The following is a 16,108-nucleotide window of genomic DNA, read 5'->3' as shown; positions in this document are numbered from 1 at the left end:
AAAAAAAAAAAAAAAAAAAAAGATGAGGAGTACACCAAAGCACAGTTTCATCATTTAGTATTCCTTTTTGCAAAGAAAACGTAAGAAGGAAGGGTTATAACAGCTGGAGGAAAACATTTAGCATTTTAATTATTTTTTCATCTTTTTTTTTTTCTTCTTTTAAATAGTTGTTGGAAGTACAGATGTAGAAGAGAATCTGTCTTCATTTTCCCAAGTATTATTTTTGTGAGTAAGTACTGGATGACACAGACTAGTTGCTTTGCAGCTAAACAAGCTGCTGTGACATAAGGAAGAACTTTCTAAATACCTGCAAAATGATAAGCAGTAACAACCAGGCTCGGCAACAGCAATAATACCATCTTAGCCACTCCAAATGGCTCAAAAGGGACACCTTATTTCTAAAGCTATTATTTCACGGCAAATAGGTTACATATAATAAAATCTTACAATCCAGTGCCCCCACTTCAAAAGTCACACCACAACTTCAGTTAAGTTTACTGGTGAGACACGATGCCACAATTCTTTAAAAAATACGGTAAAGCTTTTTAGAAAAAAATTATTTAATCATAGTCATACAACTTCAAACAGAAGATCTTTCAACTTACCTTAGTAATAATGACATTGTACTTCTGACCCAGCCTGTGACACCTGTCAAAACACTGGTCTTCTGCAGCAGGATTCCAAGCCTATCAGTGGTAACAATGAGAAAGTTAAATAATCTCTGTTCAAAACACATAGTAAAATGCATATGGAATCATTAAAAATGTTATCATACCATCAGCACTTGAACAGACAAGTATTGCACTGCAGATGAACTACTCCCAGCCTGAGGCTAGCACAAAAAATTAATTTTAGACTCTGTCTAAGAACCTCTGATGGCTAAACACACTTAAGATAAAGAGGAATGCAGGCACTTAACAGAACATACGTGGAAACAATACTTTCTAAGATATATCACAATTAATGATAATAGTCCAAGATATATTATAATTTTCCAAGGCAACTTCTCTGTATTTTCACTCATATATAATTCCTTTAGTTTATTAAGTAGATAATTTTTGTCTCCAGGCTGTCATTGTCACTAACCTGATTGCCAAGCTAGTACTTTTTCTTTACTATTGGTGATACCAGACATGATACCTGGTGATACCAGGTCTGAAGCTATAATTCATTATTTTCATTTACTTGGCTTTTGTTTTCAGGTGAAATCAAACTTGAGAATTTGTCTCGCTTTCCAATTCCAAAAATTTAAGACACCAGGGCATAAGAGTAAATAGTGGAAAAGGGAGGAAGTGAACAGAAAAACGTCAATTTTGTGCAGTGAATAATCAGATAGGATGAAACACAAACCAATTCTTTTAAGAGATACCATTTTTCTATAATTGCTTTTTCACTACAATTTATACTTTCTTTCCTTACAAATAACTTCTCATTATGTTTCTTCCAGAGAGCTTTAACTAAAAAATAAATACATAGATAAATAAATAATCTAATCACCCTAAAGTCAGGTACCATCATATTTCTTAGCCTCCTACAATTGTGAAAAGTGATCTCAGACTCATGTCTTTATTTGTAAGTAACTTCACAAAAATAACAGAAGAGACTATAGAAGCACTGCACTGCAACACAACCCCCCCGAGTTTTTGCAGAAGCAAATATATTGTACGACTTTAAGTTATTAAATAGCACAAGCAGAAAGGCACATTAAAAAGTACCCACAAAAACAAGAAGAAAATTGACATCAAATGCCACACTGTAAGGTGTCACACCATTTTGTAAAGAATACTACTGGCATTCCAGTAGGCCTTCCATTTACAAGAAGTAAACGGAAACATAAAAGTATTGCAATAAAGCAAAAACGCGCCAGGGAAACAAACAAACAAAAGCCCTGCTTGCCCTTTAACAGATACCTATCAGTGTCACTCCTCCTCAGAGGGCTTTCCTTCTACCCCTTTGAGAACACCAAAGGAGCTTCACTTAGATTACACCAGGTCATTATGAACAACCTATTACTTACAGGATCCATTAAAAACACTCGGGAAGCTGCTGTCAGATTTAATCCAACTCCACCCGCTTTTAGAGACAAAAGCATTATAGTTGGGGATCCTGCTTGACTGCTTTGGAAACACTGAATTGCTTCTACTCTTTTTTTCTGTGCCATGGAACCATCCAAACGAGTGAACGCAAACCCTGATTTTCTGAAGAGAAAATAATAACGTTTAACAATCCATTTTTTGCGACAACAGGAAACAAACATAATCAAATCCTGACCTCTACTTTGATATCTGTATTTAAAAATGTGCATTTTAAGGGTTATACATTAAAAATAACAAGAATGAGATTCATGCTCTGTGCCACTATACAAAGTATTTAATAACGTGTTCATCTTCTGAAGTTATAAAAAACTAAAATGAGACTATCTTTGTGAAACCTTTCTAAATGAGCATGTGCTTACTAAAAATGATAGTAGTTCCACTTACTTCAAAGGATTTTCTATCAGTGACAGGAAGGTTGTGAACTGAGAAACAACCAGACATTTAGTAGTTGGATTCTCCTTCCGTAGTTCTATTAAAGCATGCATTAGAGCATTTATCTGAAATCAAATGAAGACTTATGAAGTTTGATTATGACTTGGTTACATTTCACTCCTACTAGTGCTTTGATCAGGTTCACATCAACTGAGAAATCAGTGTTCTGTAACACCTTTTAAAACAGCTAATCTTAAGCAATGTGGGTTGGGTTTCTTTCAGTTTCCTAAGCAAAGTAAGGGTTGAGCATTTTTAATGGTTATAAACTACTGACTTTGGGAAAGAAGGATAACAAACCCATCTTCCAGGCATGCTTCCCACCGCCAAGAATCAACAGCTCCCCTAACCCCAGAGCAGAAGGAAAAAAGGAACAGAGCACTGGCACTCAGAATACTAAGACGTAAGCAAGGGACAGCCACAAGAGTGTTCTGTTACAGTAAAACTCAAAAAGCGAGAAAGGCTTCCCCCATGAATATGCAGGCAAATAACCTCTGCTAGACCCTTTACTGGGTATGGCAGAAGACAAGGAGGCACCAGAAGAAATCTTAGGACCAGCATGAGAAGAAACGAGCAAGGACTTTGATAAGAGAGAACATAGCCAATTTTCTCATGTAATGTTTGGCTACGACGAAGTGGAGAACCACTGCTAGAGAATGTAAATGAGAGAAATAACAGCACCAGTTAAAAAAAAAAAAAATCTTGATTCATTTTAGAGTGCAATGTCCTAAATAATTTCTTAGGTCTCCACAGAAAGATTTTTAGGGAATAAGTTTATAAACAACTTTTGAAATAACAGTAACTTCATTGCAAATTTAAATAAAAAATGTAATGTTCTGAAAAAGCATTCTCAAAAGAACAAAAATATTGGAAGTACAAGCAGGAAAATTTCATGTTTGGCAGTAAATGCACAGTGAAGAAGGTGAGGCAACAAATAGAGTGTCAGACCTTGAAAAACAGGTCTACAAGGTAAAATTAAAATGTCTCACTACTTTATCTGGCAGGTGTTGTATTAAATAAGTGGCGCTCATTCTTTTTCCCCTCTAGAGCAGAAAACGCCTATTTTTAGTCAATTTCTAAGAAAGAATGATTTACTTAGATTTTTAGTTTCCAAAAGGAAGAGCTGAATAGCTTTAATGGTTACAAAACTACTCTGTTGTCAGAAAAAGAAACAAATGATAAAGCAACAGGCTCTTCTACTGAAAGTTTTATTTAATTAACACACATCAAAGTCCACAGAAAGATGAGTACCAGATTACAACAGGCACTCTTTTTGTCTGGTTTCCCTGCTGCAAAATGTGTTTGTGGTGAAATTTTAYTATGTGTTTTCTCCTGTGCTGGCTTGACATGCTGGACAGTCTTTTAAATAGTAATTTTAAACGTGCATATTTACATAAAAGTTCTAGAGAGGGCTCTACAAAACGAGAACTAAACCAAAGTAAAACAAAATGTAATGCACCTTTGAACTGGATATCCACTCCTGATCATCCTTCTTCCCATTACTGGAGTCTAATTCCTCTTCTAGGGGACATTCCACCAAATGCTCTACTCGAAGTTCGTTTCTACAAAGAGGGCAACTGGCATTTGGCTACAAAAAAATAAACACCCAAACCCCCAAAACAAACAACATTAGAAAAAAAAATTAATCATAGTGAATACTGAAGATCACCGCTATAAAGCACATTTTCCGATGTTATTATATTGTTATCCTTTAAAAAATCCTCAAGGAGTACATTCTTCCTCGTGACACACTCCCCCAGTCATATAACATAATCAAAATAATTATATTTGTTAGAGCATTAAGGTAGTATGTAAATGCTAAAAGTTTCAACAGTACTCAGCTTTCCTTCAAATAAAGCTTTTTTCTGAGCATATTTATATTTGAAGTAGGCAGCTCAAGATTTTAAAGCAAGCGAATACTTTGTCTATGGGGAGAAGACTATTTAAAGTATCGGACAGAAAAACAAACCATCTTTCAAAGCGAAGATCATTCTTATTTGTAAGCAAAGAATGAACTTAAACTCATTCTTTCTTCAAAGTCAGCACAGAAACAGTAATCTGATGAAATATACTTTGTTAGGGCCAGATATCAGACACAGGGTGTCTTTTTTTTTTTTCCTCCAACAGACATGAGAAATGAGACATAATTTAACACCAACAACTCTTCTCTTTGAAGCATACTTTGGCTAAGGCAAAGATTAGAATTTATCCAACAGCACTTTCATGGTACTACACACAAAATTAAGAAAAGACTGTGTGCACTATACAAATACGCCACTTTGGGAACCACAAAGACAGACACGAAAAATTCTTGACTAACAGTGCAACCACTTAAAATCAGCTGACTCAACTTATACAGCAATCTGCACATAAGAAGCAAAGCATCTAGGGACATGCTGCAAAGCACATCTCAGAATGCTAATCTGGAATGAACACCTAGATAGTTAAGAGGCTGGCAAACATAGTCTGCACATACGATATTAGTGCAGCAATAACGACTCCCTTTCAGGAGAGAGAAACACAGCCATATCCTGTCTCATTCCTCTTGCCACAGAGGAATCTGAAATAATAGTCTCCACAAATGTAGTTACAAATGAATCTTCCCTAACTTGGCAGCAATCCAAAATCCTCCAATGTCAAGAAAAATTAAATAAAGTCTAACAGTTTTGAAAAAAAGGAAGTCCTCAAATCCTCCTCACTACAACAGTGCTCAGAATTCTTCTTCTTTTTTTTTTTTTAAACTCACATCTTCATGCATCCCTTCTCCAACTGAGTACTTGAATTTAAACCAACACAAAAATGAAAACACAGCTGTACAATGCCAACATAGACAAGGAGAACTTGCAGTGAATGGATATGAAAATGACAAAAGAGTTTCTTGTAGTAAAATCTAGAAGAAAAAAAACATTATTTGAAGCTTATCTGGCATGTTTTTAGATGAATACAGTAGATACACACAAGAATTAAAATATTGTAGGTATTTTACAGCTTTATTGGGACTTTTAAGTAACATCTTTATTTACTTGTACAACTCAAGCTAGCCCAGATGAAAGACTGTAGTGAAAAGGAAAGCTTACTAAACTGTTAACCACTAAAAGTTTTTCCAATTTCAATAAATACTTTGGAAAGATAAAATGACCTTGAAGGTTGTAACAAATTAAAGATCAATCTTTTCACTCAACAGTTTTGTGTTGGCAGTTTCACATCCCATTCCTCACTGCCAGTTTAATGCTCCCATTTGTATTAATAATGGAAACCACAGGCATCCTGCCTGGAAGACCTTGTATGGGTTTACACTGTTTTGGAGGCGTGGGGGTGGGTCAGTTTGTTGGTTTGCTTTGTTTTGAAGAGGAGGTGGCCAGTAAGGTCCTCTTCTGAGTTATTTACTAGGATAAAGTTGCATTCTAACAATCCTGTTATAGGGACTACCCAACTGAGATGCAGCACTAGGACAAATAGCTACTATATGAAAATAGTTAATTCTCTTGACCCTGGAATTTAGATGTGAGCCAGTGTTTCAACTGGAAGCTGCAGAAACTCCCCTTGAGACTTAATTTAAATCAGGAATCATTCTGAACACAGGAAGGGCTTACTCACTCACTACTTTATAAACTCATGACAGTTCAAGAGAGTAGTATCTACACTTGCCCTGACTAGTCAGACTTAATTACTATGAATGCAATCTATGGAACAATGTGGGACTAGACAAAGACTCTAGGTCGCAAATTCCAAGGTCCTTTCTAGGTGGAGCAAAAGTCTTTTATTTTCGATTCAAGTAATACATGTCCCACTATAACCTGACTTATTTCTCTGCATGTCCAGATACACAAGGAAGTGGCATAGGGGCACTGACTCTGGTACAGACACACCAGGAAATCCTACGTAGGAAAAAGGCCTCTGCAAGCGCTCTTTCCTTAGAGAATAATTTCACATCACTAGATTCCCTCAAAATTCTCAGAAACTCCTGACTGGGCCTTCTGCACTAGAATCTTTTGTGTCTGACAATAAAAAGAGTAAATTTACATGCCAAACAGACTACATTTCCTAGGCTTGACTGACTACGCACAAGCAGGAACTATTTTGCCCTCTGTTGCCTCACAAAAAACTACCACCCAGGTTTAGCCTGTTATTTGCAGCTCTGCCATGTCTGAGTGGGAGACAGAACAATTCCAGAGAGGAAATGCAAAAGTGGTGGATACAGATGGTAGAACTACCACACAATCAGATTCCCCTAGAAAGGAAGGGACAAGCAAGAAAAGAGAGCATAGCTTATAACTACCCAGGAACACATAAAAAATATGTGGGTTTTTTTTGCCTAAAAAAGCAGCCAAAGGAAGATGAACCACAAACTTATTCCACTCCTGGAGGAAGAAAATCTGATGGCCTAAACTGAAAGGCAGCATAGTTCTACAGCTTCCAGGAAAGACACTTGCCCACATTTGAGTTCTATTCAACACACAGGACATTAATCTGTTAGAGAAGAATAAGGAGAGTAGCTGATTTTAGTTCAATAGCTTCCAATACACAGTTTTGGTCCCTTCTAAGCACAACAAAAACATACGYGTATCACTTGACATGCAAACAATGAAGAAGGATCCAGCCATATGAAGGTATACAATGATGCACTTGATGCCATCACATTCACCCAAGGGACTAGAAAAGGTGAGAACTAGGAAAGCAAACGAAAAGGTCTTTGAACATACCTATGGACCTTAACACTGTTCAGTTTGACAGCTGGTCTATTCATAGTTCAACTCAAGGCCAATAGTTTTTATATGCCAGCAGATGACAAGTTCTATACAATTTACCATTTATGATTTACAAGAACAATGGCTGGATGGGCTTCTGGTGGTACCAGTTCTTAATTTTTTTTGAATAGATATTACAATTAAATGCAACCATAAAATATCCAACCTGTTCACTTCTGATGACTTCATAAATACATGGTTTACAGAACACATGAGCACAGTGTGTTATCACAGGAAGAGTCAGTGATTCCAGGCAAACCGCACATTCTTCATCCGAACCAGAACTCAGAACCAACTTCATTTTAGTCACTAACATCTGACGCAGTTCTTCAGGAGTATTATTACCTGCTAATACAGAAAAACACTTGAAAGTAGAGATTTCATATAGGAGACTGAACTGTCACATATCAGCACAGTTCCATTGATCAAAACACAATTATAACAATTTTACACAATAAGGATTTAGCCTATAATGTATAAAAACACAAGATGACAAATACTAAAGAAAAACTCTAATTTACTATTTCAAAACATACTAAAAATAATCCTACTTAGAAAAACAGAAACTAGAACTCAAAGAACCTAGACTGCAAGCTCAGTGATGAGTGTATGTGTAACATAATGCCTAATGAGATCAAGCAATTTTCACGTGGCAGCTGTTTAGGTAGTGACGATATTACCGAGGTGTCGGAAGTCACTTTATTTACAGTTAAGACTGCTCAGAAACATTCTTAGAAATAAATAAATAATTAAATAAATAAATTCAAATTATACTTAGTAATTACTAATTCATTTCCAAATAATTATTAAAACAATTATCCACTAATTTCTCCAAGCTGTATTTTTCAGAAAGATAAATAGCAACCGTCTAAAAAAAGTTCTACACCATATTCTCATTGGTCTTTTGGTTTCCTGAAAAAAATAACACCTATACCAATAGCATCTCTAAATAGGATTTTTTGAAATATTAAAACTGTGAATTCTTAAATTCAAAGTATTTTAAATAGACTATACCTTCTTCTGAAATAAATGGGTATCATTTTTAACCCTGTGCAGCAGGTTTCTCCCAATAAAGTTCCACTCTCCTTTCAGTCCCCTGTGTTCACCTCTCCTTACAGCCATAAGAAAGTCACTAGCTTCCTATTCTGCTGAAGATGCATCAGATCCTCTGACAAGGCTACCAATCCAGAAACAGTTCCCCCAAACTCATCTACACCTTCTCTCCTGACACAAGAAGAAATTTGCAGCAAAAGCACTTCCGTAAATTATTACAACAGATACACTGCTTTTTAAGAAGCTTTCTGCAGCTGGCTCTGCAGAGGTCTCACTTCAGTCATTTATGTGAGGGGCTCTAAAAGCTTATCATCTCCTGCTTCTAGCCTTTATAACTACTAACACTTCTTTGCTTTCCTTTTTATTTGAGTATGTCCTTGAGTACTTACTTCTCAAACATATTCAAACAGATTATGGTAGGAAAGGAAGAAGACATAATAGGGAACAAAGCTAAAAGGTCAGTAATCCAAGCTGATAGGAGGAAGGCCAAGGACAGAAAGCTCGGAAAGCACACAAACATGTTTGCGTTCTTGACTCCAAAGTGAAAGTCCTGTTTTCAGAAATGCAGAAACCAAATATACTCACTCACCAGCTGAAAAACTAGAAGATGTATTTGTACAAAGATGAGGATGACAACAAAGCTGCCGCAATCTGAGCAGGACACCAAGGATATCAGCGTAGTGAGCTAGTACAGTCCCTTCATTGAAAAATCTGAACAACAATTTTATTGTTAGAGTATGAAATACTACAGCCCGAAGTAACAGATGACATCAAGGGATGGAGTTCAGCTACTAGAATTATGTTCTAATTTTTCACTGTTCTGTTTGAATAACTATGTTTTCTCAAATCCTCTGCTGAAAAAAGGTACAAAATGCTACCAGTAGCATGTTATACTAGAAGAAATTCTAACGAGCAGTGACAAAAATTTTAAGACCATTCTTCACGTATCTGACATTGCTTTCTGTCTTAAGATGGTTAGAACTTCTAACACATAGTTAAGCAATAGTCTTCTTCACTTCAGAGCTGAACAGATGCTATTACTAATTTGCAATTATTAGCTTAGAACATACAAACGGACACACTCTGCTACTATAGCTAACATGACCAAAGCTTCTGGAACACTGGTTTGTGATATCAAACTTCAACTTTCAGGATTCAGAAAGTCTTCTTTCTATTTACCTGTTAATGGCAGCTTTGCCCTCCTTCTTCACAGATTGATAGACTTGTCTCTCTTCCTCTGTAAGCGTAACATGCTGAATAAGTACTTTACGCTCTGGTAACTCCAAAATAGGTTTTCCTTTAACTTTACTTGTTTTAGTTCTTCTAAGGGTAATACTCTTAATCAGTGACTGTAAACGCCTAGAAACACACACATGGACCACTTATTTCATTAGCAACAATTACCAGTGGGTATTTTTTGCAGTTTACTGCATAAATACGTGTTCTGTATGAAATCCAAGCCTAGTAGTAAAATATAATCCATTAATCTGAAATATGAAAGAACCGACAATATGTTATGCATTTCAGTTTTAAACTTGAAAAATTCATTTTTCACACTGCCCTCATTACCACCTGTCATACCTTCCCATAAACTCTTTGCGAAGGCTTCATACCTAAGTCCTCCCGGAGTTCCCATTGTGACTGGACGCTGAATTGTTCTGTGCCACCACTCTCGATCAGTAAAAGGTTTCAGTTTTAAAAAGGAAATAAGAGACCACAAATCCTTTACAGAATTCTGAATAGGAGTACCTAAACAAAAAGTAAATAAACAAAAAGGACTGTAAAACCTCAAAGAGTCTAAAAATACAGAGTTTTAGTCAAAGTGAAATCTCTAAGCTTTTTCCAAACCATAAACAGCAGATAAGGATTTTCACAACTAGTTTGACCTGTTATTATATATAATACATATTATTATTTTTTAATTAAAATACTACAAAGCACTCAAATGTATGCAGGTGAGAGAAGTGCAGCTCTCAATGCTAGGAAGCCTTGGATGATAATCTTTTCATTTCACCCTTACCATCAGCAGTTACATCATTATCTTCTGGAAGTTAACTTTAAGAATCATGTTTGCATGGTCCCAGACAGTTTCTAGGATGGTGGTACATTTCAGAAACCTTCCAACATTCAGATAAACAAGAAAGAGTAAGCTCCTAATCAGATCTAACATGCTAGTACACAAACAGGTCCTTTTTGCTCGTACCTCCACTGGATCTGTGATACCAAATGTTATTTTAAAATTTGTGGTCACAGACTGAATTAAAAAAAAAACAAAAAAAACCCAACAAGCCTAAAACACTGATCAAAGACAAGTTTAAAAACATTCAGAATAAACCTGACATGGACAGACATTAGGCACATCCCAGAAAAAGACAAAGTGAAAACACCTACTGGAAAACACAAGGTGGTATTATTCTATGATGATATGCACTGCAATTCCTCGTGTCAAATATTTTACCTGTAAGTACCCATCTTCTGTGTGCCTCTAGACTTAAGACAGCTTTAGTTTGCTGAGCATTTGGGTTTCGTATAGTGTGTCCCTCATCCAACACAATTCTCAACCACTTGATTTTGTGTAATGGGCTGTCATCTCTGATCTGAAACAGAGTATTTTTTGATCTTTTGACTCAAATGAAAATACTTTTTTGCAATTTGGATTAATTTAGGCTGTTAACATAATAATTTCACAATTACTAATGGAAAATATTTATTTGCATCTTGTTTACTTCTCAGCACAGAATAGTAAAACTAAGAATGAGGTATTCATTCTTTTAATGATTCCTGTAAAGTTCTATGAGTTTTCCTCAGACTTTATTGTGGGGGATGAGCTACAACAAAAGGAAGCTAAGGCTAAAACAAAGGAAAGGCTTCGACAACACAAAGATATGGAAGATAGATGAGAATTTACAAAATCAAATAAAGTTTACATTATACTTCAGGCTTTTAAAATGGCTGTGATTTCTATGAAAACAACACTTTTCAAAATGTCTTATGCATATGAATTATTTGGTTGCAGCCTGTATAGGGCACAAGAGCTATGGAATCATGCTTTTACATCAAGAATTTGATACAGGAAAGCAGAAACGGGGTTCTCATGCCACTGAGAATTGGAGCGATCTACACACTTYACATCCTTCTCTATCCTTAAAAAGTCTCTTCCTAAAGCTATCATAATTACAGCAAAGTCATTTTCTCCACAGAAGGAATCAATAAAGAATACCACTGGTTACCACAGCAAACCTGTAGGAAAGCATGTAAAGCAAAACTACAGCTACACCCTTTGGATCGCCTAGCAGAACAGCACTCAGATATGCTGCCATCATTATCCCAAACACTGGAAGTCTTGAATAAGAAGGTATTTTCCCAGAACACTTTCACATTTACTTACTCCATAATCAGTAGCTAAAATGTTATAAGTTGTCAGTACGACATCTTGATCTGAAAGAATTGCTGGGTCTTTGTTACGGTCGGAACCATAATAAATATAAACATTTAGGTGAAAATCTTGGCTGGTATGTTGTTCAAACTGGTCCTGAAAGGAAAGTCACCAAGAGTCACACAAAAGATACTGTTTCACTACATGACTGTTAGAAAAAAAATTCCTGAAAGTTGGCTTAAGTAATAACCATTTCCCCTAGCGCTCTGATACTCTACACCTGCTTATAAAACAAAAGCAATATGGGTTTCTTTTCACCTGTCCGCCCAGGTGACAAGAGGGATCAGGAATAACTATGTTTCTACTTCTTGTAAAATATTAATTCACATCCTGATGGTATAAGCACTTCGAAATCTACTATTCCTCCCAAACTGTAATGGGAGAGCTTCTGTATTCTTTCTCACTTTCTACCTTCCTCTCCTCTTTGTTCATTCTTTTACTATTCATTTACAATTTCTCCCACTACTGTGTTAACCACCTTAAGTTTTTAGCTTTTTGTCATATAAATGGAATGCAACATTACAATGCACTGCTTACCTGCAGGCTGCACAACAACGCAATCCATGACAGCTAATATACCATAAACGACTGCACGACTGTCAGCAAAGTATTAAAAAAACCACGGCTTATATTCCTTACACTTGTTCTCTCAAGCACTTGACATAAAGTAATCATTAGACAGACACTTTTTAAATACTTAATTCAGTTTCAAGTAGATGAAAAGAATAATTTTTGATACTATTTGCAGAGTTTCCCATTTGATGATATGATTTTTTTTTAACTTACAGTCTAAAACTAGAATTTTGTTTCCTTTTTTTATTAATGTTCTAACCACAGGCAGCAAAGACTTCCAGAAAAAACATAATTTGAAAGTTAAAGTATCCCCTTAATATTTGCACTCAAAATGGTATGAAAACAAAAAACCCTGCAACTTATGCAGAAACTGAGCTAGAAGGGTTCCTCAGCCTGCTCCCCCTAGCAGACCTACTCCCACAAAGGGTAGGATCACCAAATTACTGAACATCTCTAATAGATTAAAGAAGTCACATACATCATCAATAAAGTGTAACTTCATTTTGAGCGTGCAAGAAGTAGGATGTCTCCTACATGTCCCCCCTCCCTCCCCCAGTCAAGGAGTTAAATCAGCTCACAACAGAGTTCTGGAAGTGCCAGAGGAAATTAATCTGCCTAGCCAGAAGCAGGAAACGGAAAGTGAGCTCTTTCTTTTTGATAGCGGTAAGCTCATTACTTGTGGAATTGCACTGTCATTTCAATACTACTTTGTTTCTACAGTTTCTATCAAATATACCTCCCTTGTGAAAGCAGCTCTATTTCATGAAAAAGGAAAACCATGACATTTTACCATCATGAAACACTACTGGCAGTGCTACCTCTGCAGCATCAAAATAACATTTACACATTAAAATAGCATAGAACCTACAATCCAGTTGCTTAGGACAGACAGTGGACATATAATCAGTGTTGTTCTGGGGTTGTCTTCAGAATATTTTTTCTCAGCTGACTGTATGCTAGCAGTACCTGAGAAAACAGAAGTCACATTTAATAGCAGTCCACTTTAAAGCAAAGTAGAAGCTCATAGAACTTACATGGCTCCCTGAAGTTCTGTTTATATTTCTTCATCTGAACAGTATCAAAGCAATTCATAACAACATATGCTTCATTTATAAGGTGATATCTATATAACATTTCAGCTTCAAGTAACACCCAGAAATTAATAAGAGCTGTTTACTTCTTCATTACCCTTTCTCTTTGTTTTTCTTTTTAAAGGAGTAGGCGATGCTACAAGAACAGATCCAAAGCCTTTATCTTCTGGGATAACACAAGAAGTTGCTGCAAAAAAACCAGAAAAACATAACAAGTTTTCACACAATGCATACACGTGCATTTATTTTTATGACACATTTCATAAAATTCAAACCTGTTAACCAAACAAATTACTTTTCCTCTCCAATACAATAAGGTAGTGTGCATAAATATAGTATCTAATACAACTCCTTACTTCAGGCTACGAATTTTCAGAAGAAAATGATTTACCAACCATTACAAAAGTAGTTTAGCACAGGTTTTGCCCCAAGTACTTTAAACCTAAACTTACTGCTCACTGAAGACTACCTGCAACCCTTCACTTTCTTTCATGCAAGATACTTAGTTCAACAAATGACACGTTTTTGCCTTTTCAAGATCACACTTCAGGCATTTACCTCAAAAAGTACACTTAATTTTTTGAATGTTTCTCCAGTCCTAATGCCCTTACAACATCTTTGTCAAATCCTAAAAATCTTACTAATTCCATTTTTCACCATCTATTTTGACCTTGTTCATAGCTTGTCACAGCTAAAGAAACAATTAAAAACTGTAAAAAGACTAAAGTCTTTTACTTTAAAGTAAAGACTAAAACAGTTATTTGTAAAATCTTCTGCTTAAAGTTTTCACTAAATAAAAAAATACAACTAAGAAGTTTCTTTAACTCCTTTTCCAGTTAATTTGAAATCTTTTTCAATTTTGGCTGGAGAAAGGAAGAGGTTACGTGTCACAGTAATTAAGGCTTGATCCTTTTTTTAATTTTTTGACAATTAGGTTAAAAATAGAAYTCCCTGCAACTTACTTTCTGTTTGCAGTGGTAGACATTCTTCAGACTCTCCTAAGTCACTGCTTCTTGAATATCTCGGTTTCTTGGCTTTACCTCTAAGATATTAACAATAAGGAGAAAAAAAAAGAAACTTTACTACTGTTTGAATTTAGATAGTAAGTCTCAAGAGCATAAACAAATACAAAGCAAATTAACTTGATGTTGCAAATAAGAGATCATAATGATTTGAAAATTTTATTTTTAAAAGGAGGCAGAAAAAAGGGGAAATCAAAAAAACAAAGTGCTGCAGGGTGAATGATGCTCATACAAATTAGTACAGATCATTATTGAAATTCACATTTATTATGAGAAGAACAAGCTAGTGTGATGGGAAGATTCAAACATATTAGTATGTTTCACAACTTCATCAGCACTTAAGGTGTCTTTCTGATAGAAGCATACCTGTAAAGTATTTTCTAACCATGAAAAAACACTGATGGATGCTAAAAGGAAAAGATCACTTCACAACAATTTTTTCAGATGATACACACTAATGTTTTTAAGACTCCTTTGCTGCTGAAGGAGACATCCGAGTAATGTACACTGCTTAGAATAATTTCTTTTAAATATATCCCAAAGCACAACATACAGACAGAACACTTAAGATAAACATAAGCACAAGTATAAGATACTGAAGGAGGAGGAGAGAGAGCAGGAACGTGTTTTTGGCTATGCTTAATCAAAAACAAGTACAAATGACCATTTTTAACAAACCAGTAAAAAGACAAAGATCATTCCAGATACATACCTTTTCAGATGGCAACCTGAGAATTTCAATGGAATAGCTTCAAGCTTTTTTACACTAGAAACACCAGGCTCCACTGTATTGCTAGATTCTTCATAAAGAAGAAATAAAGATTTTTCATAAAGAAGCATAATTATGAAAAAGAACCTGCATATTCTTCAGCTTGGTTATCAAACCAACTTTAGAGTAACTCGATCAACAAACCAAGAAAAGATTTTCATTAAAACAAGCTGAATTGTTCTGCATGTGATGAATGTTACTGATATTGAGATCACAGGTGAAAAATAAAAATGCTTTTGAAAAGTATTAAGATTTTTTTTAAGTCATAAAAAGTATACTGAGATTGCAGGTGGTCAGAAACCAAACTGTCAAGAAAAGAGCATGCAAAATGCAAGCATTGTACTGATAACAAAAAGGGTCACAATAAAGTTCTACCAACAGTTTTAAATAATGCTAAGTAGAAAGGGTTTTTTAAGGTTGAAGTCTCACTAATTAGGGATTTCTGCATTGCCTAACACAAAACCAATCACAAGAAGACAAAAAGGCATGTGGTAACATAATAAGTGCGTGCACGTGATTTACACACACACAAAAAAGCTTGGGTTTTTTGGGAGGGGGGGAATTAATGTCTTTTATTGGGTAGGGGACAAAACCTCACCTCTGCACTCAGCCAAAAATAGCATACAGGAAGCAAATGCAAAAAGAAAACGCATTAAAGCAGAGGTGATACTGAAACTGAGAGAAGAACGCTTGCAGAAAGAGTTTTGCTGTAACTCAGTTATAACTCCTGGATCTGATAATATACTGCAATGTGTAGGTTTCTCACAAGGCACTTTATCTTCCTATATGTCAATTGAAACATCTTTAAAAGACATGTTTTAAATACTTCTCTGAGATACTTAGTTTGTAAAGAGTTTTTACACACTTGTGAAACCAGACTGGTACTGCAAT

General features: G+C 35.6%; 1 protein-coding gene across 8 annotated transcripts in view; it reads right to left on the bottom strand.

Annotated features, from left to right (window-relative positions):
• HLTF (helicase like transcription factor) overlaps window positions 1-16,108 on the bottom strand; it is a 25,717-nt gene that overhangs the window by 2,371 nt on the left and 7,238 nt on the right. For 5 of the 8 annotated variants that reach the window (XM_026065116.1, XM_026065117.1, XM_026065122.1 and 2 more), the window contains 14 exons: window positions 15,161-15,248; window positions 14,389-14,468; window positions 13,524-13,613; window positions 13,204-13,301; window positions 11,715-11,858; window positions 10,785-10,923; window positions 9,940-10,075; window positions 9,506-9,685; window positions 8,916-9,037; window positions 7,440-7,621; window positions 3,985-4,113; window positions 2,481-2,593; window positions 2,018-2,198; window positions 606-686 (listed from right to left, as the gene is read on the bottom strand). In XM_026065116.1, the coding sequence (XP_025920901.1) occupies window positions 606-686; window positions 2,018-2,198; window positions 2,481-2,593; window positions 3,985-4,113; window positions 7,440-7,621; window positions 8,916-9,037; window positions 9,506-9,685; window positions 9,940-10,075; window positions 10,785-10,923; window positions 11,715-11,858; window positions 13,204-13,301; window positions 13,524-13,613; window positions 14,389-14,468; window positions 15,161-15,248 (1,763 nt within the window). Of the gene's footprint in view, window positions 1-605; window positions 687-2,017; window positions 2,199-2,480; window positions 2,594-3,984; window positions 4,114-4,159; window positions 5,416-7,439; window positions 7,622-8,915; window positions 9,038-9,505; window positions 9,686-9,907; window positions 10,076-10,784; window positions 10,924-11,714; window positions 11,859-13,203; window positions 13,302-13,523; window positions 13,614-14,388; window positions 14,469-15,160; window positions 15,249-16,108 lie in introns of those variants that run through there. The other 3 variants (XM_026065121.1, XM_026065120.1, XM_026065124.1) reach the window with 3 other exon arrangements.

The sequence above is a fragment of the Apteryx rowi genome, unplaced genomic scaffold, assembly GCF_003343035.1.
Source record: "Apteryx rowi isolate R43461 unplaced genomic scaffold, aptRow1 scaffold_224, whole genome shotgun sequence".
Lineage (NCBI taxonomy): Eukaryota > Metazoa > Chordata > Aves > Apterygiformes > Apterygidae > Apteryx > Apteryx rowi.
The sequence above is the reverse complement of the archived record's forward strand: the minus strand, read 5'-3'. Positions and strand labels throughout refer to the sequence as shown.